General features: G+C 43.9%; 1 protein-coding gene across 16 annotated transcripts in view; it reads right to left on the bottom strand.

The window, feature by feature from the left end:
- The window catches only part of KALRN (kalirin RhoGEF kinase), a 678,650-nt gene that overhangs the window by 57,385 nt on the left and 597,059 nt on the right, over positions 1–24,206 (bottom strand). For all 16 annotated transcript variants that reach the window (XM_065943374.1, XM_065943379.1, XM_065943376.1 and 13 more), the window contains 10 exons: positions 14,515–14,645; positions 9,780–9,846; positions 7,708–7,811; positions 7,462–7,531; positions 7,052–7,138; positions 6,075–6,167; positions 5,265–5,315; positions 4,307–4,384; positions 856–1,041; positions 318–489 (listed from right to left, as the gene is read on the bottom strand). In XM_065943374.1, the coding sequence (XP_065799446.1) occupies positions 318–489; positions 856–1,041; positions 4,307–4,384; positions 5,265–5,315; positions 6,075–6,167; positions 7,052–7,138; positions 7,462–7,531; positions 7,708–7,811; positions 9,780–9,846; positions 14,515–14,645 (1,039 nt within the window). The remainder of the gene's footprint in view (positions 1–317; positions 490–855; positions 1,042–4,306; positions 4,385–5,264; positions 5,316–6,074; positions 6,168–7,051; positions 7,139–7,461; positions 7,532–7,707; positions 7,812–9,779; positions 9,847–14,514; positions 14,646–24,206) is intronic.

Below are 24,206 nucleotides of genomic sequence, written 5' to 3'. Positions count from 1 at the left end.
AGAATGTGCTCATTTCAGATTTTGGCCCCAGTTATTACCAGCTGGTAATGGTGGCCACAAGGCACAACTTCTGTGTCAAGGCTGTAAGAGATTCTCTCTTCTTTTGGAAAGATGGCCTTCTTTACCATGTCCTATCTGCCCACTTGTATATTTGGGTTCAGAAAAATTCTACACAAAGTGTTTCTGAAAACTACAAGGTTGGAATGCATGTAAATGTGATCAGGGCTCATTACTCACCAACAGCCCAGACCCAACGGGGCTCAGAGGTGTGAGTTTCCCTGAAAATGGCCTGCCTAGAAGCCAGACCCAGTACCTACCATTTAAGAAGTCTTGCTGTGTTTCTAAGACTTGGTTGATGTCCTGCACCCAGGCCTGCTGGATGTCAGCATTGGCGGCCAGAAGAATGACCCTCTCTGAAGTCTCCCTGTTCAAAAGCGCAAACTTGCAGGGGTCATTGTCTACATTCTCCTCCAGGACCAAGTAATTCATCTGGAAGAAACCAAGGGGATCCTTCACATATCTAAGTGGTTTAAAAATATCAGCAACATATTACAGTTTCTTCAAGTTTTTATTTCAAATGTTTCCAAAAATGTGCCCTGGATCTAACAGCTTAAATACTTTGGTTTCTGTCTTTGACTGAATGACATGATCTTGGAGAACCTGCATGATCACATTAGAGACTGGCGCCAAGCTGTCACTTTTTCTCACGATAATCAACCTTCAAGCCTGAAGGCTACAAGCCAAAAAGGTCTTCAATGTTCTGGATCCTCACTTATGCCAGTGCCCCATCTTTGGGAAGCTGCTCCCTCAGTGTGGCTCTTCCTTGCCCCTCCTCACCCTCGCCTGGATCCTCACCTTGATGCTCCTTTTGAACATGTAGCCTGGGGTGAGGGATCCCTTCCTGAGCAGTTCACTGAAGATGACGATTTGCTCAAAGAGGAACACACGCCTCTCCTTGGTCCGTGACTGCATGCCAGCATCCAGCTCAATCACATAGAATGTGTCCTGCTGCAGCAGCTTGCCCTGAGCAGTCAGGGTCCCCTGATGGGAAGAAGGGCTGGAATGAAGTAAGTGAAAGACAGGGAGATGACCCCAGCCCTCTGGGTAACAGAATCTCCCCCTCTGGGGACATGGACAACAGACCCGACAGCAAAAGTCTCAGGTTCTAGTAAGAGACTGAATCAGGGTCCATCTAGGGTAGACTGTGACCACCTTCCTTCTTATAGGGCCCCAGATGGAAGGGAAAGAAGGCTACAGAACCATAAAGAAGCAGTTTGGGGAAAATGCCAGAAAGAAGATAAAATTATTAGCTAAAAAGATGTTCAGGAGTTGTCCTGGCCCTTATTTTTTTTAGGAAAAGGAAAACAGAAAGTAGGTGATGCTGGAGCTGGAAGCAACCTTTCTGTCCTTGGAGAAAGTGTGCCACTGAGAGGTGTGCCTGCCTGGCCCTTGTGAGAAGATCTGGGGTACTCTCATAGCCATGGATCTAGAACCAATCTAGGGCCAGGGAAATGATGGAGGCAGGACCACACACACACACACACACACACACACACACACACACACACATACACACACACATACACACATACACACACATCAGATGAGTTGGGCCCCTCTCTTCTATTATTTCAGGCTGGTGAAATTCTGAGACCTTCATCTCCTGCTACAGATCAGCAGGTACAGCTGAGGTACTATCAATCGGTGCCCTTATTTTATAAGCTGATGGATATTTTTTGGGGGTCCTGGAATCCTTCTTATAATGTCTCCAGTTGCCAGATCACTTGACACCCAGTCTATGAGGTACAGCATATTTGGTTTACCAGTTCTAACCAGATTTTCAGAGATGCTGTCACATCTTTCAAGGGAATCTAGCCCAAGCCAGCAAGTCTTCACAGATGCTACTGGAGAGCCTTGCTTTTTCTACTGTTCTGCAACAAGAAGGTGCTGCCATCTGAGACAGTGACCAGAGCGTTGCTTCTAAACTCTCAGCTGACAACTTTTGTCCTTTAATGCAAATGTGGAATATTCTCTGCACCTGATGACTTTTTTCAAACATTACCCAACACACAAGCTATTTCCCTTTCATGTTCCTGAGAAATGCCAGCCCTTTGCTTGGATCATGGTCCTTACTGTCAAGGTCAGCAGCCAAACAGGCTTATCTCTACCCTGGTCCAAAGTTAATATTAAGCCAGTGACCAGCTCTAAAAGCTCTATTAATATTACATAAGAGCCTTACCCAAGAGTTATAACCCTGCCAACACTAAAGGGAAAGCTAAAGGATGTAAAAGGGAGGGAATCTAAGTGAAGGGGTTAACTACTCTCTGCCCCAGAGCCAAGGACTTCAGAAGGAATGGTCCTTCCCAGTTAGCAGAAGGAATGCAAAGCAGACTCTCTAGGACTTAATGAGAAAAGGAGATGGTAGTGGTTGACTTAAAAGAGAAAATAATTCCACCCTCCTATGTGTGTCCTTCTGTGAACACATGCACATGTACAATATGGTTCCTGTGAAGTCTGACTGGGTCAGAAGGCACATCAAATGTTCCTCCTGTCAGTGGTCAGTTCCTCCAGAGACCAAGAGAAATTCAAGTCAGACTCTTGCTCAGAAAAACACAGGGAACATCAAGGATGAAGGGCAAAAGGAATTACTTGGCTTGTTCAGAACAGCCTCAGACCTGGCATAATTCCAAGCAAACAAGTGTAAAATGTCATCTAGTGTGACTTAAGAAACACCATGTGAAAACCTGAGATGTATTTCTGATGCATGGCCTTTCTACTCGAATACTTCAGGTCTACTGTGGAGAACAGGAACCTGTGAAAAAAATTAAGAGCAAAGAGGACCCTCCACATAGTTCCTGATCACAACAAAGTGATGGATATCAGACAGGGACAGCAGGATGGGCTGTAAGGACAGAAAGGACAAAAGAATTTGGCTCAAAACCATTATTAATTGAACTCATTAACCCAAACCTGGATATAGCACTTCCTAACCTTACATATATATCAGTCTGCCTTATGTCTATTTCATTTTAGTTTAGCCAGAAAGAAAAGTCCCCTGTTTCCAAAATGAAAATGCAATCTTACAAGATTATTGGGAAATAGGATTAGAAGATCCACATCTTTCTCTAAGGGGTTCAACAACAACTATAAGCACCTGTCAATAATTGCATTAGTTCCAGTTTTATCATATTAGTATTTAAAATAGACTGTGTTTAGTTAATAAATGAAGTTTGGCTATAAACTAATAACAGCCACTGATTAAGCTTAAATCAGGAAAGCCAATTTGCTCTTCTGAGATTCACTGTTTTGGGTTGAACTGAATCCCCTCTCCAAGTTGCATGTTAAAGTCTTAACCCCCAGTATCACAGATTGCAACCTTATTGAAAGACAGAGTCTTTTTTTTGAAAAGACAGAGTCTTTACAAAGGTGAACAAGTTGAAGAGAGGTCATCACAGTGAGCCCTAATCAAATGATTGATGTGTTTATAAGAAGGGGAAATTTCCACAGAGGTATGTACAGAAGGAAGATGATATGAAGACACAGAAAGAATGCCATGTGAACATGAAGATGGCCATCTACAAGCCAAGGAGGGAGGCCTGAACAGACCCTTTCCTCACAGCGCTCAGAAGAAACCACCCTTGCCTACACCTTGATCTCAGATTTCCAGCTTCTGGAAACTCTTCTGTTGTTGAAGTCTACAGTACTCTGGCTATGACCACCCTAGCACACTAACTCTGGTTATGGTGGCCCTAGCACACTAGCATATTCAATTGAAACCCAAATCCTGAGTACATTCAGCTGTTTCTCCCAAGGCTTGACTCTTCTTGTCAAAGAATAGAAACGTGCACTGTGATGTTTTAGAGCTTAAAACATCCACTTAACTAAAAAGCCAGCCACTATGTAGACCTGTTTATTAGAACCACCCTCTCAGGAAAAAAAAAAATAAGTGTTCCATTTTTCCCTAGTTCTACTCCCATCACATAGTCCTACACTCCCTCACATTCCCAGCATTGCTCAAGTAAGAAAGAAAAGGGAAGAGGTCATTGGCAGGTCCATGGCTGTAAAGAATCTTGGGTCTTTCCAACCCCCTTGGAATTCTGACTGCAGCTTGGTTGACCTCCTATGACTGCTCTATTGCTGGAAATCCTAAATAGGTGCATCTTCTAGGCCCGTGAACCAGAGGGGCCCAGGCACAACGGCGTAGACAGCAAGTGAGACAGAGAGCGTGGGCACAAGGCTTCAGAGGGAAGCCTGGGTTCCTGCTGCCCTGAAGAGAGAGGGCTAAGAAGCCTTCTTGAGAGCTCACCTCAAAGCCCTGCAGGCGTCCCAGGTTCATCATGTCATTGCAGCGTTTTGGAACAAGGCACATTAACTCCACTGCTTTCTGTGGGGGAAGAAAAGCAATGGTCATAACCAGGAGCAGCACTTGGGTGGGGGGCTCAGGACAATTCCATGCTGGAAGACTGAGGCCTCCTGGTGGCTTCTTGATCCTAGGAAAGGACATTGGTCCCTACTGCCCACTTTGGAAGAGAATGGATTTCCTGTTCTAGTTTGTGGGGTGTTGGTCATCCATGCAGAGGCTCCACATGAATCAGTGACCACATGCAGGAATGAGGCTACCCAGTCCATCCTTTTTCTACCTTCCCACTTGTGTTTATCCATTTGCTTTCCTTCTCACATTTTTCTTTCTTCTCTTTGTTGCTTTCTGGCTGCCCAAGCAACAGCTTAGCCTTGCTTGTGAAACACTAGAGGTTTTAACCTAAAATAACCTGCCAGAATGGTCTGTAACCACTCTGGCTTAAAATAATCCCCATGGTGACGTTGTCTCAAAGGACTTCACTTAGAGGGTAATCCTCAGGGCCCAGGGAGGGAGTGAAAATGGAATAATTTATATGTCAGCTTCAAATAGTATCTGGATTCATGGATAAAGCTGTACACTGAAACACCCAATCTCTGCAGGATGTTAGAGGGCTCAAATGCCACCCTTTCCCACCACATGTCACTGGGAGCCACAAAGAGAACATCAGTGGGGCTAAGCTGTGCCCTGGCTCAGGTCTGGATTCTTGCATTCTTGATAAGCCCTCAGTGGTGCTCCTCAGCGCTTGGTACTCCTCATCTTGCTGGGTAGCTGTCTGCAAGGGGCTCTGCTGTCTGAGAGGAGTCAGCCTGGATCTTCTATCCTCCAGAGCCAATCCTTCCCCTTTAGAGGCAGGCATTCAGTACTGTCCCCTGAGAACCATCAGCATTTCAAGCAGAAAACTCACCTCAATATCTGAACACTCCAAACCAGCCTTCTCGCTGTATCTTAGGAAGTCCTAGCAAGTGGGGAAGCAGGGAAGGGTGAGGGGAGGGTAAAACCAGTTAGGAAACGACAGCACTATAAAAAAAAATGAAGCATCATAAAAACCAAGATGACACCCAGAAGACTCCTCCCCAACAGAGATGGCAATGCTTTGTAGTAGCTGAGATATGAAGTTATGAGTCAGGGTAGACAAAACCAAACAGAGAAAACACTCAAAGACTCAAAACTACAGGTAGAGGGGAGGGGCGAAGAGGAGAGACCGTGAGTGAATAGCGACAAAAGAGGAATAATGACGAGAAGGAATGGGAGACAAGACAGTTAAATATCTCTTCCATTTGCCTTATATTGCTGTAAGACAAGTCAAATTAAACAACTTTAAAAAGTAAAAAATGATCAAATTTTAGGTTTAACTCATCTGAGGTTTCTAGGTTTTTTTGCCTTTTCTTTCTCGGTGAATTCTTCTCTGATTTTATGCTCTTATAATTTTTTAGTTTTTAAAGGTTCCAAATCAGTCAGTGACAGCAACAACGTAAGAAAGTGATTTGGAAAAAAGAAAATCAAATAACAACCAAACTTAAAGGCAGGAATAACAGGCATGCAATTTATTTGGGGGCAAAGGTGATGCAAATAACCAGCAGGTAAGGTAAAAACCCACGTGGGCCTCCCACAGGAAAAGTGTGGTGGAGACAGAACCTCCAGCTGATCTGCTCCCTAACTCAGAGCCTGACTAAGACCCTGCTCTGGCCCTGAGCAGGGCTCACAGCCCTCTTACCTTGAGGAGCAGTTGATATTTTGTTATTCTCTGAATGGGCTTGATAAGGAAGTCGCTAAGTGTCAGCCTTTGATTTATCTCTTGTTTTACCTCCTGGAACATAAGAGAGCTACATTATACAAAAAGGAACCAAAGGATTGGGGTGCTCTGGTTCTGGGTTCAAAGGAAAGCAAGGCAGGTCTTCGTGTTTGCCAGTAAAGGTTTAGAATCTACAAAGCACACGATAGGTAGAACTACCTACACAATAGTTCATTTGTTAACACATAGCATACCTCATCATCACCTTCTTATCTATCAAGCTCTGTGACCCCTTGTGTCCTTGCCCCTGTTCTGGGGACAAGCTGGAATGGGTGTTCCTTTCTCTCTTCCCCTTCAGGGTCAAGTCAGAAAGGAAGGGATTCCCCTGGGACACAGAGGCCGAGGGGCTGGACCCTGGACTGAGATCTGCAAATGATTAGTTGTGGGCTCTTTCCTAGACAAGGTGTTGCCCCTCCTCCAGCAAAATAAACACTTCCAGGTTGGGGCAGAACAGACACTCTGAGGTGCTTGCTGGATCTCTGGGAACAGGAGCAGAGGCTATGTACAGGGTGCCTATAAGTGCCCCCCTGGGAGGAGGAGGGCCCTCAGCAAGCAGTCTCCAGGGCCTGGTGATGAAGACTGGGGGCGCAGTGGGCTCTGGGGCCATGGAAGGAGGACTGGAGCTTCTGTAGCAGTCTCCGAATTACAGTTGTTCTATCAGCAGGGACTCCAGTCCACTTGCTGGGCTGCCTCCGCTCCTCTCCAGCAAAGGGATTCATGAGAACTTAGCCAAGAAGCTAATTAATGGCTCCGAGGAGGCAGCTATCTCTGTCCTAAGGGATGGGCAGTGCTGGGTGGGGTTCACCAGCCGATGAATGACGGTTGGTATTTCTGAATGGGTTGGTCTTGGCCTGAGTTTCTTGCCCCCACTCTGGTTCGGCCAAAATCGAGCAGCTTACTTCAAAGTAGGCATCGTACTCAGCAACGATGTACTCAGAGCGCGGCTTGTTCTGGCAGTACCACACGTAGATGTGCAGCTTCCGCTCCTGCAAAGGAGGGAAGAGAGAAAGGCACTCAGGCACCTGTGCCGTGCAGTCAACCCCAGCACGCTAAGCTGGGATAAGCATGGAGAAGAGGACACAGATCTGGTTCATGCTCTGGGGATGCACCAAGGCGGCTAAACATCAGGGACAGAAGAGTAAACATAGTGGGCAAGAGCCCAGCTTCCAAACTGCCAAGGAAGGGAGGAAAAAAAACCCAACAGCTCAGACAGGGATGAGGAGGAAAAGCAGAGAAGGGAAGGGATTGTAAAATGCATGCAAATGAGCCTAGTGTGAGGGGAAGGGGTGGGGCGTGGGGCAACACTCACATATTTAATAAAGAGCTGTGCCAATCTGTCTTGCTCCTGGATACATTTTTCCAGTTCACCCAGGAAAACACTAAAGGAGGATGGAGAAGAGAAGAAAGCCACATTCTTCAGAACTGTATTACTTTTCAATGAGGAGATAAATGACAGAAGACTCCCCCCAGACTCCACCCTTAAGGTCAGATGCGGGAGGGTGGGAGCGCCCCTGTTTCCAGGACATCCTGATCCTTAGGGCAATGCAGGACTTACTCCTTATGCCAGTCATAAATCTGATGAATATTTCCAAACACGATTTTATCCTTTCCTCGCATGTCCTCGGGGACACCCTTTTCTTCTATTCTCTTCATGAAACCCTGCAGGGCGGAGGCAATGGTGAGTAGAGCATTTCAGAGAATATTTCTGGACCAAGCCCCACCCAGCAGGCTAGAGGAAGCCCACCCTCTGTGTAAGGAGAAGGGCAAGGGCTTCTGTGGTTTCTCACCATTCAACCAGGACTTCACCCTTATGCAGAGTGACAGACAGAACTTTCTGAAGTTCTGGGTCCCTTTCTTTGTCTCCAGCCCCATTAAGAAAGGAGGACAAAGAAGATATAGTTGGCTGTTCCTCTCCTGTCTCCCAATCCAAGTTATGTCTTTGAGGGCTTAAAACTAGATGTGTCTGACCTAGAAATGTCTTAATATGTGAATACTTCAGCTTCTGTAACTGGAGAAGGACATGGCAACCCACTCCAGTATTCTTGCCTGGAGAATCCCATGGAGAGGAGGCTGGCGAGCTACAGTCCATGGGGTCGCAAAGAGTCGGACACAACTGAGTGACTAAGCACAGCACAGCTTCTGTAAAGTGCTAGCAAATATAATCTCATTTCAGCTTTAAGTTCTGATGTTGTTATCAGCAGCATTTGTCCCATTCAAAAGATAAGAAAGCCAACGCATGGGGGATTATGTGTTATGTCTAAGTCATACCACTGATGTGACTGATCCCTGGACCTCAGGTTCCAGATTCCCAAGTCCACCACTCCCAGGCTGCACTGCCTCTGGTGGCTGCTACACCTTTAGCTGGCCCCATTTCACCTTGGAGAAGAGGATAACTTTCCTAAGTTAGAATTCAGCTCCTCTATATGCCAGGTTAGTCTGTTTATCCAAGGTTCGGGATAGGCAAATGTGTGTGTGTGTGTGTGTGTGTATGTATTAGTTGCTCAGTTGTGTCTGACTCTTTGCAACCCCATGGACTATATGAACCCCTAAATCAGCAGACTGCCTAGGACTGGGACTTATAGACCCAATGCAAAGAAGCAGCAAGTGATTTTGATATCAGGCATTCACCTTGTTAGACTTCACATCTTTTCGTTTAAGATGATTAACCACAGGGCTCTAAGCCGTCTAAATTATCCATTTACTTTCTTATACCTTCTCATCCTTGTGTCTAAATCCCCCTAAAGTAAACCCCTATGGAGAGAGAGTTGTTTTATTTACTATCAAGTTGACTCAACTGTGGACCTGCCATTCTTGCTTTATTGGTGGTTTTTAGTTTGTCTGTCTGCTTGGTAGCAGTATGCTCTCCTTAAAATCGAGGGAAACACAGAAGCCCTGAGGTTTCACCAAGAGTGACCTGCTTGACCTGCTGAGTGCTCATGGTGACTCATAGCCACGAGGAATATATGTCCATATACTTCTTATATATATATATACATACATACATACACACACACACACACACACACATACACACACACAAATATGGGCTTCCCAGGTGGTGCTACTGATAAAGAACCCACCTGACAATGCAGGAGATGTAAGAGATATGGGTTTGATTCCTTGGTGGGAAGATCCTCTGGAGGAGGGCATGGCAACTCACTCCAGCATTCTTGCCTAGAGAATCCCATGGACAGAGGATCCTGGCAGGCTACTGGTCCATAGGGTTGCAAAGAGTCGGACATGACTAAAGTGACTTAGCACACATGCATGTATATATATAACTAATATATACATTGGTTAAATACCAATGCAAAGCTTTGGAGACAATGGCTTGGTTACCTAAAACAAGGTGAAATAGATTCAGGTCTAACCAAGAGGCTGCAACATTTGAGGCCCTACATCCCCCTAAATCTCCTATAGTATTTCAAGGGGAAAAGGAAAAAAAAAAACTTGTGAAAAAAAAATCACATATTCTATATGATCTACTACCATTTTTAGTTTCATCTCTGTAAACACCCAGGGAGAGTAAAATATATCATGTCAAGTTAAAAATACCTTGGGGCCCAGGTAGGGTCCAATATCCCCCTGGCTGGGTGACCACAGACATGTCCTGAGCCAGGTACTTACCTCCACCACAATTCCCAGGTCCTTGACATAGTCTTTCTCTGTCTGAACCAGTTCATTCAGGACAAACCTGAGCAAGAGATTAAGAACAATGAGGGCTCCTCTTCACTGTGAAGCAAGAAATCCTCACATTGAAGTTCACAATAAAGTACTTTGGCGCCTCTACGACAAGACCACCCAAACTCGAACTGAGCTCTGGGGGAGGTGCTGGCTGATGCCCTCTGGACGAGATGCCCCCACTGGTGAGGAGCTGAGGGCACCCAGGCTGAGAGGGCTTTCCCAGACAGCGGCAATGCCAGAAGAACAACACTTATAAGCTAGCATTTGTCTTCCTATTGTTTATAATTCCTCCTCTCTCACCTATAACTGAATAATTATACAACACAAGGCAGAAGGAATAACAGCCACTTGGGCAAAACTGAGTTATGAAAGCTTTGATCAGCATGAGACTTTTTCTCCTTTATGTCAACTCTGTTCTTTGCTTAACTAGAAGAGAAAGACGTTTGATAAGCAACCTTTGGGCCTCAGAGACACTCATCAAGTGAAGTGTTTGAGATACAGAAGCTACAATTATTCAGATAGGCGTCCATGGTAACCAGTCTGCAAAATCCCCAGTCAAGGCCAGAAAGACTGACTGAAGCCATTCCCTAATCACCACTTTCAGTGTGGCCACCTCCCCAGCCCCACCAGAGGTGAGATTTAACCACTATAAGGATATTTACTTTCTTGGTTTCTTTCTTGTTAATGATTTCTTCTTCTTAGAGCATTTGCTTTGTGCTTATGAGAGGGTAGGTACTGTAAGCCCTAGTTTATGCAGATGTTGATACTGAGGTGGTATTGCCAAAGATGACAATGTGAGAGGCAGAGCTGGGATCTGAACCCAGTTGTACAAGAGTTCAGAGACTCTACTCTTTCACTGTTGCCCGCTGCCTGGCTAAACTACTTAGACTGACTCTCTGGAGTCCCTGAGGATCAAACCCAAACACTTCTTTCTGTCCAGACAGTAAAGAGCTGGACATAAAATAAGTATGGCTGTGCACAGAGGCAGGGTAGTTGTATGCGGCCTATTGGAGTCTGACTTGTATTACCTAAGTTTGAAAGAGTTCTGCCTGGAGCCACACAACTGCATTTTTGGCCTGAGTGGGAGAAGGAATCAAGTTCTGGGACATCAAACAGGGGCTGCAGCACAAGGGTGGTAGCCGTTCTAAGTCTTGGAAGCAATTCATCTGAAATTTTTGTCCCATACAGCACAGAGAAGCCACAGATCCCTGGGCCTGGAGCCCCAGGGTGATGGGGAGGAGGTAAGGGAAACACAAACTTCTTTATCAGTGTGCCCAGCACTTCCAACCAGCTCCCTCTCTCTGATACACACAATTATGTGTTTCAGGCCACAGGAAGGAACTGGCAAGGCCAAATAAAAGCTTTTAAATATACTGGAGCGCATACTGGAGTTATTGCTTAGAAGAAAGTGGTAAAAAGAAAAACCACAGGAAAGTTAGAGTGGGAATTTGGGGCTGGAAGGGCTCTTTGGGGAGGAAGTCCGGCTCTCCGCTTCTAGATGGTATTTCTATCCTGCTGACACTGAAGGGTATCCTAGGCTTTCCAGTCTCTAGGAAAGGGGATTGGACTAGGTGCTGCTAGTGGACCTAGCATCTCCTCCCTCAAACAGCTGATGAAACACCTGAAGAGATAAGGACACGTGGAAAGACATCTGAAAGGGATGTAAAAGATTTATGCTGCCTGCATCTCAAAGTAGTGCACAATCAATTGCCAAATAAATTGAACTGATAATAAAACAATTTTTTCATGTTCAGTTCTTCTGAGTAAAAGTTATTTATTAATGGGCGTCCTTTATAGCTCAGTTGGTAAAGAATCCGCCTGCAATGCAGGAGACCCTGGTTTGATTCCTGGGTTGGGAAGATCCGCTGGAGAAGGGATAGACTATCTACTCCAGTATTCTTGGGTTTCCCTGGTGGCTCAACTGGTAAAGAATCCGCCTGCAATACATGAAACCTGGGTTTGATCCCTGGGTTGAGAAGATCCCCTGGGGAAGGGAAAGGCTACCCACTCCAGTATTCTGGCCTGGAGTATTCTCCAGGACTATACAGTCCATGGGGTTGCAAAGAGTAATACAAAGTAAATGTTATTCTTTGGTCCAACTAACTACTTCCAGATACAGGTAAGATCCACATCTGACCCTCTATCCTTCACAGTAGTAGGGAATGGCTGGTTTTCACAGAAAATCTCTTAGAGCCTCTGCATTGGCTGCTCCCTGTGCTGAGAATACTTTTCCTCAATGGCTCAACCTCCTTCTGGTCTTCAATGCAGAACACTTCAGTTAGAACTATTTAAAACTGCAACATGGCCTCATCCATACTCCTGATCTCCCTTACAATTTTTTTTTTCCAGCTTCTAACATACTACATGATTTATTTTAAATTTTATTGTATGATTTCTCCCATTAGAATGTGAACTTGCCACGACAGCATGGACTTTTCTTTTGTTGTTATTGTTTGTTTTATTCACTGATGTATGCCAAGCAGTTGGTACAATAGATATTCAACAAATATCTGTTGAATAAACGAGTGGCTAAAACTTGAAGAAAATTACGTCCATTCTTGACTTTTTTTCTTCTCCTGGACAAATAACTGTCTGTTTTCATCTTTTTTCCATGGAGCTCCCATTTAACACTTTGAGGTCTTACTGGATTGAGTCTTAGTTCTCTATTCCCCTCAGCCTCTAGCCTCATGTGGGGTTTACAATTAAACACCTACACATCATCTCTTTCATTGTGGCCATAAATTATAGCAGAATAAAGGCAATATACAGCAAAGGAATGAGTCATTCTAACAGCTGGTTTTTTGGGACAGCACAGGATGTGGAGAGATACAGAGCTGAGCGAGGGAAAGATGGGGGAAGAAATGAGTGAAATGGGTAAAAGAGGCAACAAACTTTTGCCCCTTGGAGCGAAATTAGACAATGTCATGTCTGGAAGCAAGACAATGACTGTTCACAGGCCCTTTACAAGAGTAGAGATAGGCTTTGCCAAGGAGCACCTGTCATCTCAAAGGTCACCTCCCTGATATAAGCGTTCATCTTCCTGACAAAAGTTTTGCTTTTGCTTGATAAGACTGGAACATCAACTTTGACCCTGCTTCATCTATATAAAAACAACCTGGAAAGCTAAGGAGAATTAGCTTTGTCCAAATCCTAAGAAATTTCCCTTTGGGGATGGTGTTTCTTTATCTCTATTCTATTCTTGGGGTTCCCCTGAGCACCATAAAGTTAAGGTGGTAAATACATGCTTACATGCCACCTGCTCATTTCCCCTAGGAGGTGACAGCCTTGCCCTGGCTATGATGATTCATAGGAAACAGTCCCAAATGGTCACTTTGCCTATTTCCAGGCAAGAGAAGGAACTGGCCTCATTTATTTTTGCTAATCTTCAGGTCTATGACCAGGCTCACGGAGTTATGAGTTTGAGGGAGAAGGGCAGGCTAATTAGAAACAGGGAGGGGCCTTTCTCAACTGCCTATCCTGTTCTCACTGTGCTCACCATCACTCCCACGGCAGACTATGCAAGACTCATCAGCAGCTCTGCTTCCAACACTCAGTCAAACCCTGAACAAGAACACTGAAGTTCCAGAGGGACTGTGGCTTTACATTAATGGTGAAGCCATCTTCTTGATCAAACCAAGGAACAGAAGAGTGACTTCACATCAGGGAGGATAACCCAAATCTTACATAACACCTGGGTTCTTGTGAAATGGACTGCAATGTGAATTGTATTTACCCCTAAACATTCAAATAGCAAAGAGTTTCTCTTGGAACTTAAGACTACAGTGAAATATGTCAGACAGAGAAAGACAAATACTGTATGATATTACTTATGTGTGGAATCTAAAAAAGTATAAAACAAACTATGAATATAGCAAAAAGGAAACAGACTCACAGACATAGAGAATAAACTGGTTACCAGTGGGGGAAGGAAGTGGGTAGGGGCAAGATAGGAGTAGAGGAGTAAGAAGTAGAAAGTATTTTAGGAAGTAGGAGTAAGAAGCATAAAATAAACAAGCAAGGATATATTGTACAGCACAGGGAAATATAGTCATTATTTTATAATAACTATAAATGGAATATAACCTATAAAGTTGTGAATCACTATGTTGTAAACCTATAACTTAAGTAATATTGTACATCAGCTATAACTCAATTTTTTAAAAACTTTAAAAATAATCAAAAAGAAATACTACTATATAAAAAATGTTTTTTAAATAAACAAGGCCTTTGATAAAGGGTGGAGTTAGACCCTAGCCCGGTAGCCCAACAATTCCCTTTTCCTATATGTTAACGTTCCTACATCTAGGGAAACATTTCCTCAGATAAAATTCCATCAGACTTTCTACCACGGATTCTTTGATATGGGGCCATAGTAGTGGTCCCAAAGTTTCCTAATCTTTGTTTTCTTTTTATCAGCATGTTTTAAATTTCTAACAGACCTTGGTTATAAGCACACTTTGTCAGTAATATTTCAGCTGAAAATCCTTACAATCAGAGCCAAATGTCTCCTTGTTGATCAAGGCCACACTGTATAGACTGATGGTCACCTTTACTTAGAATGAATGATATCAATGGAAACAGTGTGGGGAATCTCTAATTCTCCCTAAACTTCCCAGGAACCCTGACCCTTGCCCACTGCACACACGTGCAGCAGGCTGGAGTCTGGGGAAGTACTTACATCCTGCCTCTCAGAGCCTTGGCTTTCTGTTCTTCTTCCAGATTTCTGGGAGGTGTGGGTGGGGTCATGCCTTCATTCAGGCAGCCTGTGGGGTCTTTCAAGCTCCCTCGGTAAGAGCCTCCTTCCAGACTCTGAAAAGAGAAGAATAAACAACCTTAAAGAAGTGTACATAGGAGAGTAGTCCGAAAGTCCTCATGCCCCCCCAAGCCTAGCCACAGCCTTCTTGGTAGCTCAGTAACCAAGGCTGTCTGTACCGAACCTCAGGGAAGTACCAGGAGGCCAGATTCCCATCTTCCTGCAGCAGGGCACCCAGAGCTGCTGCCTTCTCAGGCAATCAGGATGTGCTTGGCGTCAGGGGCTGCCAATTTCCCAGACATAATGGACACTGTCAAAGTGACTGATCTCTAGGTAAGAGCTCCAGAGGTAAAGCTAATTACTGCAATTCTACAAACAAGCAGCAAGGAAAGAAAGTCAGTTGTAGGACCACCAAGTGCAAATTAACAAGGGGAGGGAAGTGATGGGAGAATTCATTCGGTAAAATCATGTTTGTTAAATCAGCTACAATTTTCTTTGAAGAGACTAATAAGATGCAGACAAGAAGAGGTAAACAGATTTAGCGTTTTCCAAAAACATCTTTGCTAAGGTTATTTACCAAGGGCTTTCTTTCATTTATTAATCCCTTTAATCTCTTTTAATTAAGGTGCTGCAGAACTGAGAAACAAGTTAAAGAGCTTAATAAATATGTTACTCTAGAAAGAGCTAAGGGTAAAGGATTCTAATCCCAGACCTGCCAGTCCCTGGACAATCTTAAAACAGCTAAATCTTGAGACAGCTAAAATCATTCCAAATTGATTTTTTCTCTATTTTCAAATTGGGTCTCTCTTTTTCACAGATTTTTAAGGAACAGTCAGAGACAACAGGTGCATAACCCCTTGAAAAATTTAAAATGCTCTACAAGAGTGAGCTTCCCCCACTACCCCCATGGATGGAACTAAGCAGGATGCTAAAAAAATGGGGTCAATCTTAACATTTTTATAAGCACTGTAGGAAAAACAGCACAGAATGACATGTCATTTCATTGTGCAAACTGGCAGAAACCATGTGGATAAACAATAAGCTGGAGACCAAGGTTATGGTGGGCAACTGTAAAACAAATATGAGAGAGTAATCCAAACTATCCACACAAAACTACTGTCTAGTACAGCCACTTTGTAGGAAAAGGGAAGGCTTTACTTTTGCAGTCTTTGAAAGATCAAGAAGTGTCCCTAAAGGCAGTAGGAACAAAATACTTTAGCATCATCTTAAACAACCTGCACCTGGAGTGTCTATCATGAACTGGCTTAGCTGCAGTATTTCAACACAGACTGAAGAGAGGTACAAAAAATCCAGGTAAATGAAACAAAAAGTGAATGAAGTGACCAATGAATGGGCCATTATACGAGAACAGGTGGGGGATATCAGAATTAGAGGCTGAAAAACTTAAAGCTGAGAAGAGATGTCAACCTTTTTTCCCTCTATTTCACCCTTAAATCAACAACCTGTGCCAGAGCCTAACATGAATTTGTTATTAACACTAGAACTCAGCATTAAGAGGACAGGGTCTTCAAGTTCAAGAGAGAGAATTTCTTTTAACTTGACATGAAGGTATTTCACAGAACAAATAACCAACCATGGAAGCTGTCATCCAGGGAAGAAGCCTAGGCTAAATATGTAGAAAGGTCAGGGAAAGTTTAGCTAAATTTGTAGATTCTGGATCTGTAACCAGTGATTAAGGAAATGAGTATCTGGTGCTGAGGCTTGACAAGTCACCAGACAGACATGCTTTTCAACGACATGTGACATGTCCCCTGGTGCCATCACCAGAGACAGGCTCCCCAGGCAGATGAACCCAGCTGGTGATTGATCTGATTACATGCCTTTAACTTCCCCTCCCCTTGCCCGCATTGTTTCATTTCAGTCTTTGTTCTGTAGCTTGTTGGCTGGCAGGATGCTGGCTGCAAGGCCTGGGAAATATGCTTATATCTCTGCTACAAGGCTCTCCCATGGACCACCCATCTTGGCGTGGTCCACTCTCAACTCTTGTACAGAAGGAAGGACATCTGAGGAGCCCAAAGTGTTACACAGGGAAATACATTCTGTCTCTTCGTGCCTGACCTGTTATATGAGCAAAGAGCCAGGTTATCTCTGGGCAAGGACTCTCAGGCATGGAGTTGAGGAAGGCAAAGGCAGTGAGAGTGGAAGAAGAGAGAAATTTAGGGTTTGGCTAAATCAAACTGTTTTGATCCCTGGGTTGAAAATATTCCCTGGAGAAGGAAATGGCAACCCACTCCACTACTCTTGCCTGGAGAATCCCATGGACAGAGGAGCTTGGTGGGCTACAGTCCATGGGGTTGCAAAGAGTCAGACACGACTTGGCAACTCAAACAACAACAACATGCTGGGTAATCTGTCTCAAATAATGGCATTGGCTAGAAATACCGTAACTAATTCAAGAGTGATTCCCTCTGAGGATCTGGCTACCTGTGCTAGAGTTGGGATATGGGGTCCCAGCCAAGGACCACTATAAGTGATCTTCAGTTGTCTGTGCTGCTCCTTAGGGGACATAGGCAGTGATGGCTGGTTAATGAGTGGTGAACTGTGCGGCCACAGGGAGGACTTCTGCCCTGTCTGGGGCTCAGGACCACAATAGTCTCAACAGACAAAGGAAAAGGTGTGCCAAGGAGGAAGCAGCAAATGTTGCAAACGGGTGCTCCTATGGTTGGTGGCAGGTCAGGGAATAGAAATGCAAATACAATTCAAAAAAGTGGATTAAGTATGGAGGAAGACTATTGCCACAATGGAAATGAACACATTTCCTGTCAGCTTAACCTTGGACCACATATCCATAAAATGCCCTTCCCTCTGGACTCCTATAAGCAACCTTTACATACCCTCTGAACAGCATTTATTACAGTGTTGTGACTGATTTGTTTATACTTAAGCAAATATTTATTGTGCCTCTACTATGTGCTGAATATTTGCAAAGTGCTGGAGAAATGAAGACAGATAACATACAGTTCCCTGCCCACCAAAATCTAAGCTACAATGGGCATTCTTCTAGACAGGAGGGTACCATGGGGAAGATGAGAAAAAAGAGCAGGCAGCTCTACGGTGGAGTAGGGAAGGAAGGGAATGGCTTAATGGAAGAGACAACTTGAATTGAGTAATGAGAAATAGAAAAGATTTCATTGGATACATCATTGGGAAGATGATCCAGGCAGGAGGAGAACAGTGAGTAAAGGATCGACTAAAGAAACCCCCTGGGGCAGCCTGGGAAGCGGAAAACCACCTGACGCAGGTAGGATAGGCTGTAAAGGGAGGAGAAGGGGAGTTAGCAAGTAACTATGTGTTACCTGAGTTGGGGGAGTAGGAACCAGGGAAAGAAGAAATAGGAAGTGAAATGGACAACCCTGGAGAAGGATGCAGAGATCAGATTACAAGGAGTCTTCTGTGTAGCAAAAAATTCAAACCACTATGCTGAGCACCTGAAATTAATACAAGACTGTCAATCAACTATACTTCATTTTAAAAAAGAGTAGCAATAGCAACTTCCATGACCAATGAGAGGAGAATTTTATGTAGGGAAGTAACGCAATTGGATTAAGTTTAAGAAAGATTTGTCTTAATACTCCTAAGAGCTCTTCATGACTTGGGAAAATGTCAGTAAAGGAAAACAGGACTTAAGATTTATATACTCTATGATTAACTACATTATTTTTAAAATATCTGAATTTCAATACTGACTATGTTTAGATGATGATATTACGGGATATAATTGTGCTTAAAATCTTGTCATTTTTCCAATTTTTTTTGAACAAGCATATAATGCTTTAATTATTCAGAAAAGAACTATTAAAAGTTTTTTTAAAAGGAAAAATGAAAGAAAAGTAAGATTCCCCCCATCAGACATGCAAAGAGACAGCAGACTGAAATTAAGGAGGAAATGGTTGCAACATCCCAGGCAGGAGAGGATTTCTGAGCATCAACCCTAGACTGTGAGCTCCACTAAGGAAGGTTCTATGCTGGCAGGAAGGGCATAGAGTAGGAATGCAAGAATTTACTGAATGAAACTCTTGGGTAGAGGTCAAAGTTCATCTGATAAAACAAACAACAGACAAGGGTGCTGATCCAGCACCACCTACCACAACCAACCTTTTAGCTGTCCTACCCTTTTATACAAATAAGTATGAAATACCTTGACAAAAAAATATTATGATCTTAGTCACTCCCAGGCAAACTGGGGGCAGGGGTAGGGAAGACATTTTAAAGTAGAAAAGCTGAAGTCTGGATTTTCCAGGCAAATGACATTACACGTTTGCGACTTCAGATTAAATTTTTTTTGGTGGAAATCTAAACTATTCTATTTTAACAAGCTCAGGAATCTTTTCCACAGAAGGATGCCAGAGGAACTCAGTTCTTGAAAGCACACATTTTCATAATGGATATGATGAGGCCATTATTTCTTCTCATCTGGACTGTTAACTCTACTGTACCTTTAACAAAGCAAGCTGATTTATCTAAAGGAGAGCAAAGCATACACACAAATGTAGCCTGGCCCTAGTTACGTTCTGTGACTCACAGACTGACCTAGGGAGGTGAATACTATCAAAGTAGAAGAACCAGAGGGCAGGAAGTCTTTTTTTTTTTTTAATTGTCTTTAATTTTTTTTCCCATTTATTTTTATTAGTTGGAGGCCCAATTACTTTACAATATTGTAGTGGTTTTTGCCATACATTGACATGAATTTACATGTGTTCCCCATCCCAATCCCCCCTCCCACCTCCCTCTCCATCCCATCTATCTGGGTCTTCCCAGTGCACCAGTTGAAGCAGGTCGGGCCAATTCTCAGGGTGTCAGGCCACCAGGTAGACTGAACAAGAGCTCAGTCCTGGCCAGCCTCCTCCCTAAAGATGGAGGATTTTCAGCCAAGGGCCCACCAGTGCCACTGTAAGCCCAGTGAGCTACTGTGACATGCCACCCGAGGACAGGAGTTCAGCAAGGAGGCTTTCCTTCTTGAGGCCTAATCCCTTGTGGGTCAGATGGTAAAGAATCTGCTTGCAATGCTGGAGACCCAGGTTCGATCCCTGGGTGGGGAAGATCCCCTGGAGAAGGAAATGGCAACCCACTTCAGTATTCTTGCCTGGGAAATCCTATGGACAGAGGAGCCTGGTGGGGTACAGTCCATGGAGTAGCAAACGGTCGGACACAACTGAGTGACTAACACTTCACTCTTTCATCTAAGGTAGGTGGTAGAAACCTGGGCTGTTTAAAAACATAGTAGATTCCCACAAAGCCAGGAAGCTCTTGCTCCTCAAACTTGAGGCATGCTGAGTTGCTTCACTATGGACTGCAGTGTTATCGCTGAGTCGTGTCCGACTCTTTGCAACCCCCTGCCAGGCTCCTCTGTCCGTGGGATTCTCCAGGCAAGAATACTGGAGTGGGTTGCCATGCCCTCCTCAGGGGATGTTCCTCAAGCCCGAGTCTCCTGCACTGCAGGTGGATTCTTTATTGTCTGAGCCACCAGGAAAGACCTTCAAATTTGAGGACTAAAACCAAATCACATAGACTGCTAAGCTACTACCCTGCATGCAACATTCACCCAACCACCGATCTGCTGACTGACAAATACTGTGTCCCTGTGTTCCGGGTGAAGATAAATTATGACTGACTCCCTTTCCCTACCCTGCACAATGCAAATAAGGTGGTTAAGAGCTAACATTTGTGGGATGCTCAACTAATCAGTTTACAAAGCATTCATACCTTACTCAGCCCTCAGTGTAACTCTCTTGAGATTAGATTCAGATAGACAGAATCATCATTGTTGATAGGCAAGATAAAAGAGAGTCCTCCAAGTAAACTAAATAACTTGCCCAAAGCTACACAATAAGTAGCAGAGGCAGGATTAGCATTATGTACTTAGCACCACCACAGCCAGTCCCTATGTCTAGGAAAAACTTTATCAAAAATCACACAGAAAAACAAGGGAGTCCTCAGTCCTGGCTTAAAGATCATACCTTAATACAAAACCCCAAAAAAGTATTTGAGCTCTACTTGGGAGGAGGTGTGTGGGTGTGTGGATATGCTCTCCTGATAAACAAAATCACTGATTAAAGACCAAGATGGGCAGGTGAGACCTCAGAAGCATCCATTAATGTCCAGAGGGACTCACCAAAGGAGTTTTCAGGGTTTTATCTGCACCACAGGTGAGTGGAACCCCTGTCCTGGTTCCCTAATGGCACCTCTCCAGCAGCAGAGATCACAACTTCTGGAGGCTGTGGCCCTGGAATAGTCATAGACACGTGACCATAACACACCAAGGGCAGCTTTCAGACTCAGGGACATAAGGGAGTTCATGGCTTTTGGGTGGAGCTTGAGGCCAAATGATTTCTAACTACAGCATCTAGTACCATCTCTTGAGCAACCCAAAAAGAACGCAGAAAGAATCTAAGCCCTGGATATAAAAGTCCAAGCACGCCAGATGCTCCTGTAATATTTCCAGTTCTGTACATTCGGAAGGACCTTATTAGTTCTTATACTGAACGAATTTCCACTCACAGGTTCTGCCCTTTGGAGCAACCAAGAGTGAGACCAGTTCTTTCTTCTCACAGCAGCACTCAATTACTAAAAGACAGCTCTCATGTGTCTTCTCTCTCCTAACTTCTCCCCACACTTAGCCTTCTATAACTTTATTTCAAATGACATGGACTGCATGGTATTGGTACTTCCTCCAGGGCCCTTCCACTGAGTTCAAGAACATTTTAGAATGCTGCATTCAGAACCTGATACATGACTCATACACAACTCATGACAGGTGTGGTCTGAAGAGTTTTGAGTACAGTGGGGCTATTACGCCCCTGGATCTGTACGTTGTACTTTCATTAACCCTGTCTATGACCACACTGGTTATTTTGGCAGCTGACATACTATTATACTTACAGCCAAATAAAACCTCCAGAACTTTTTTTTACAGGTTCTAGATCTTATCCTCCTCTAAGCTAGACAGCTCATGAGCAATAGGCATACCAGTCTTGGAGGTGAAGATACAACTCCATATTCTCAAATAGGGCTGAAGAAACAACCACCTACAGGTGCTCCATTGTTACCCCATGGTGGGCACATAGGATAGGAAGAAAGAGAAAGTAGAGGAAGGGAGAAAGGATGGAATTTTGGTTAGAAGATTCTGAGAAATCAAACCACTGCTCTTGCCTTCCTTTCTGTGACAGTCTTGGTTTTATATATTCGGTCAAAGAAATTGCTGTAATTCTGGGTTTACTGCAGGTCCCCAAGAAGTAGCTATTGGTAGAAGAAGAAGTTAAAGTCCTTATTATGGTAAAGTCACCACTGAAAGGCCAGTCATTCAATTGCCATTTTTAGACAATTTGTTATAGGGCTGATCAACTCCAGCATTATCCTCCACTTCCCCTCTACTCCTCTACTCTGGGATATTGGCTCCATGGGACTTCTCAATATCCGTACTCACATGGAAAACACATGACCCATGGATCACACAAACTAGAGGCCTGTAGAGACTCACGACAGTAGCAGTAGGTGAACAGGAGCAGTAAGAAAATGGTAATCCAAAATGTGAAAAATACAGACTTTGAAAACAAGTGTTTACTGATATAAGTATAAAGACTAGTATACACTAACACAAGCAGGAGAAAATAATGTCCTAAATGACAAACAATCTAGTTGTGGAGGTAAGCTGCAAATGAAAAGATGAAGATATTTTAACAAGTAACATAATGGGATTATTGAGAGCTGTTCCAGCGAGCATGTGGTTTACACAGAAATTGTTCTGGAGCTGCAAGAAGAAACCTGGCCTGGGGTGGCCAGGGAGGCCCTTGTAGAGAGATGAGATTTGAGTGGGACCTTGAGCAGCTGTTATACTTTAGATAAGCGAAAATAAGGAGAACATTCCAGAGAAGTTGGGGTGGTATGAACAGAAACTTGGGGGGAGGGAAGCCAAATGCATATTTAGGGACAGTGAAGAAAACAATTTGGTTGGAGCCAAGTTCATTGACCAGAATAACACATGGATGTTGGAAAGGGAGGTTGGAGAACAGGCCACAGGACATTAGACTATTGGGTAAGTTTGGGCTTCATCTGTGGGCCAGGGATTTCCAAACTGATTATATACTTCAATTAGTGAACACGATTACAGTCATGCACTCCAAAAACAAGTAACTTACTTATAAATTATGTTTCTGTACTCCTGTATTACCTTTAAGTACATAATAAAACATACACAAAACCATTTTAAAAGGATGAGTTAAAGAGATTTTAATATTTCCTTCCAGCACCTCAAAAAACCATCCTGTATACCTGAAAGCACCCCCACATTATAGACCACTGCCATGAGGGGAGAGGGAGGCAGGGAGCCCTCACCAAGTAGGGAGACAATGTGGTGGGGGGCTGGTGAGGCTGGGAGGAGATGGTGGGAGAAGGATTAAGAAGGCTTCTCTGGCCACGAGGTCAGGCCCATGCTCAGGTGGTAAGAGAGAAAATGCAAAAAAGGGATGATTTTTTTAAGGAAAAAAAATTTAATGGTTATTTGGAGAATGAAGAGGGTCTATGGATTAGTGTGGAGAGGACAGGAAGTGAGGAGTGGTCAGGGAGATGGGCTCTGAGAAGCAGTGCCGTGCCCATGAGAGCTCTCAACTCCCCTTGGCTCCCTGCCCCCACCACAGGATTGACAGAGATGGCAGGACAAGGGACATTCTTCAGCAGTTTGACACTGGCACTAAAAACACCAGCTAATTTTTTTTTTTTTAATTAGTAAGGAACATTAGAAAGAAAAGAAGGTATTATATGTTAAATTTCAACGGTCCTCTATAAGCTGGTGTATTTGAAAAGAGAGTTACTATAATCAAAATTATATTCAGGCAGCTTTCCCTAGAGAGCATCCATCCTTTTCCAGGTGGAGAAGGGTTTAAACGGTGCTGATTGACAGAACTGCCCCCACAGAAGTCTGGCAGAAGCACAGACGTCCTAATGAGAGCTGTAGGAAAAACCAAATGAATGATGTGAATGGGAGCAAAGGAAAGAAAGATGCTTCAAGTTGTCATCCTGTTCTGATACACTCAAAGGTAAAAACATGGGAGGAGAGGAACAGCCCTATTCAAATGAATTATTCAAAAAGGGGCTCTTTCAGTGGCATTATGCCAAAGCCCTGAGTTCAGACTCATAACCCTTACCTCTAATGGTCTGTTTTGTCTATGAGACAGTCACAAGCTAGACCAGTTTTCAGTGGTGTAAATTCACGATGGGGATATGCACCATCTCCCTTAATTTCTTGTGATGAGGTGTCCATATACTTTTGCCCATTCCCCTTTATCATCAGCAACCTCCTTTTGTAAGACTTTGTAAGCTAGAAGACTCTGACACCCCCGGATAAAATTACCCAGTGCTTTGCAAGACCCAATCCATGTTCCGTGTCTCAGCAGCAAAGTTAGTTTCAGGGCTACCCAGACACATACCAGTCACCAGTCAGATGCTACTTCCCTATAGGCCAGTGGACCAGACTTACAGAGGGCTACTTTGTCCTTGATACTTTTCACCTTTCATCAATGTCACAATCCCAAAAAACCCTGTTAATTGCCCAGGCCCATTCTCAAAAAAAGCCAAAGGACTTTGGGGTGCAGTTTTTAAGA

The sequence above is a fragment of the Muntiacus reevesi genome, chromosome 8 (genome assembly GCF_963930625.1).
Source record: "Muntiacus reevesi chromosome 8, mMunRee1.1, whole genome shotgun sequence".
Classification (NCBI taxonomy): Eukaryota; Metazoa; Chordata; class Mammalia; order Artiodactyla; family Cervidae; genus Muntiacus; species Muntiacus reevesi.
The sequence above is the reverse complement of the archived record's forward strand: the minus strand, read 5'-3'. Positions and strand labels throughout refer to the sequence as shown.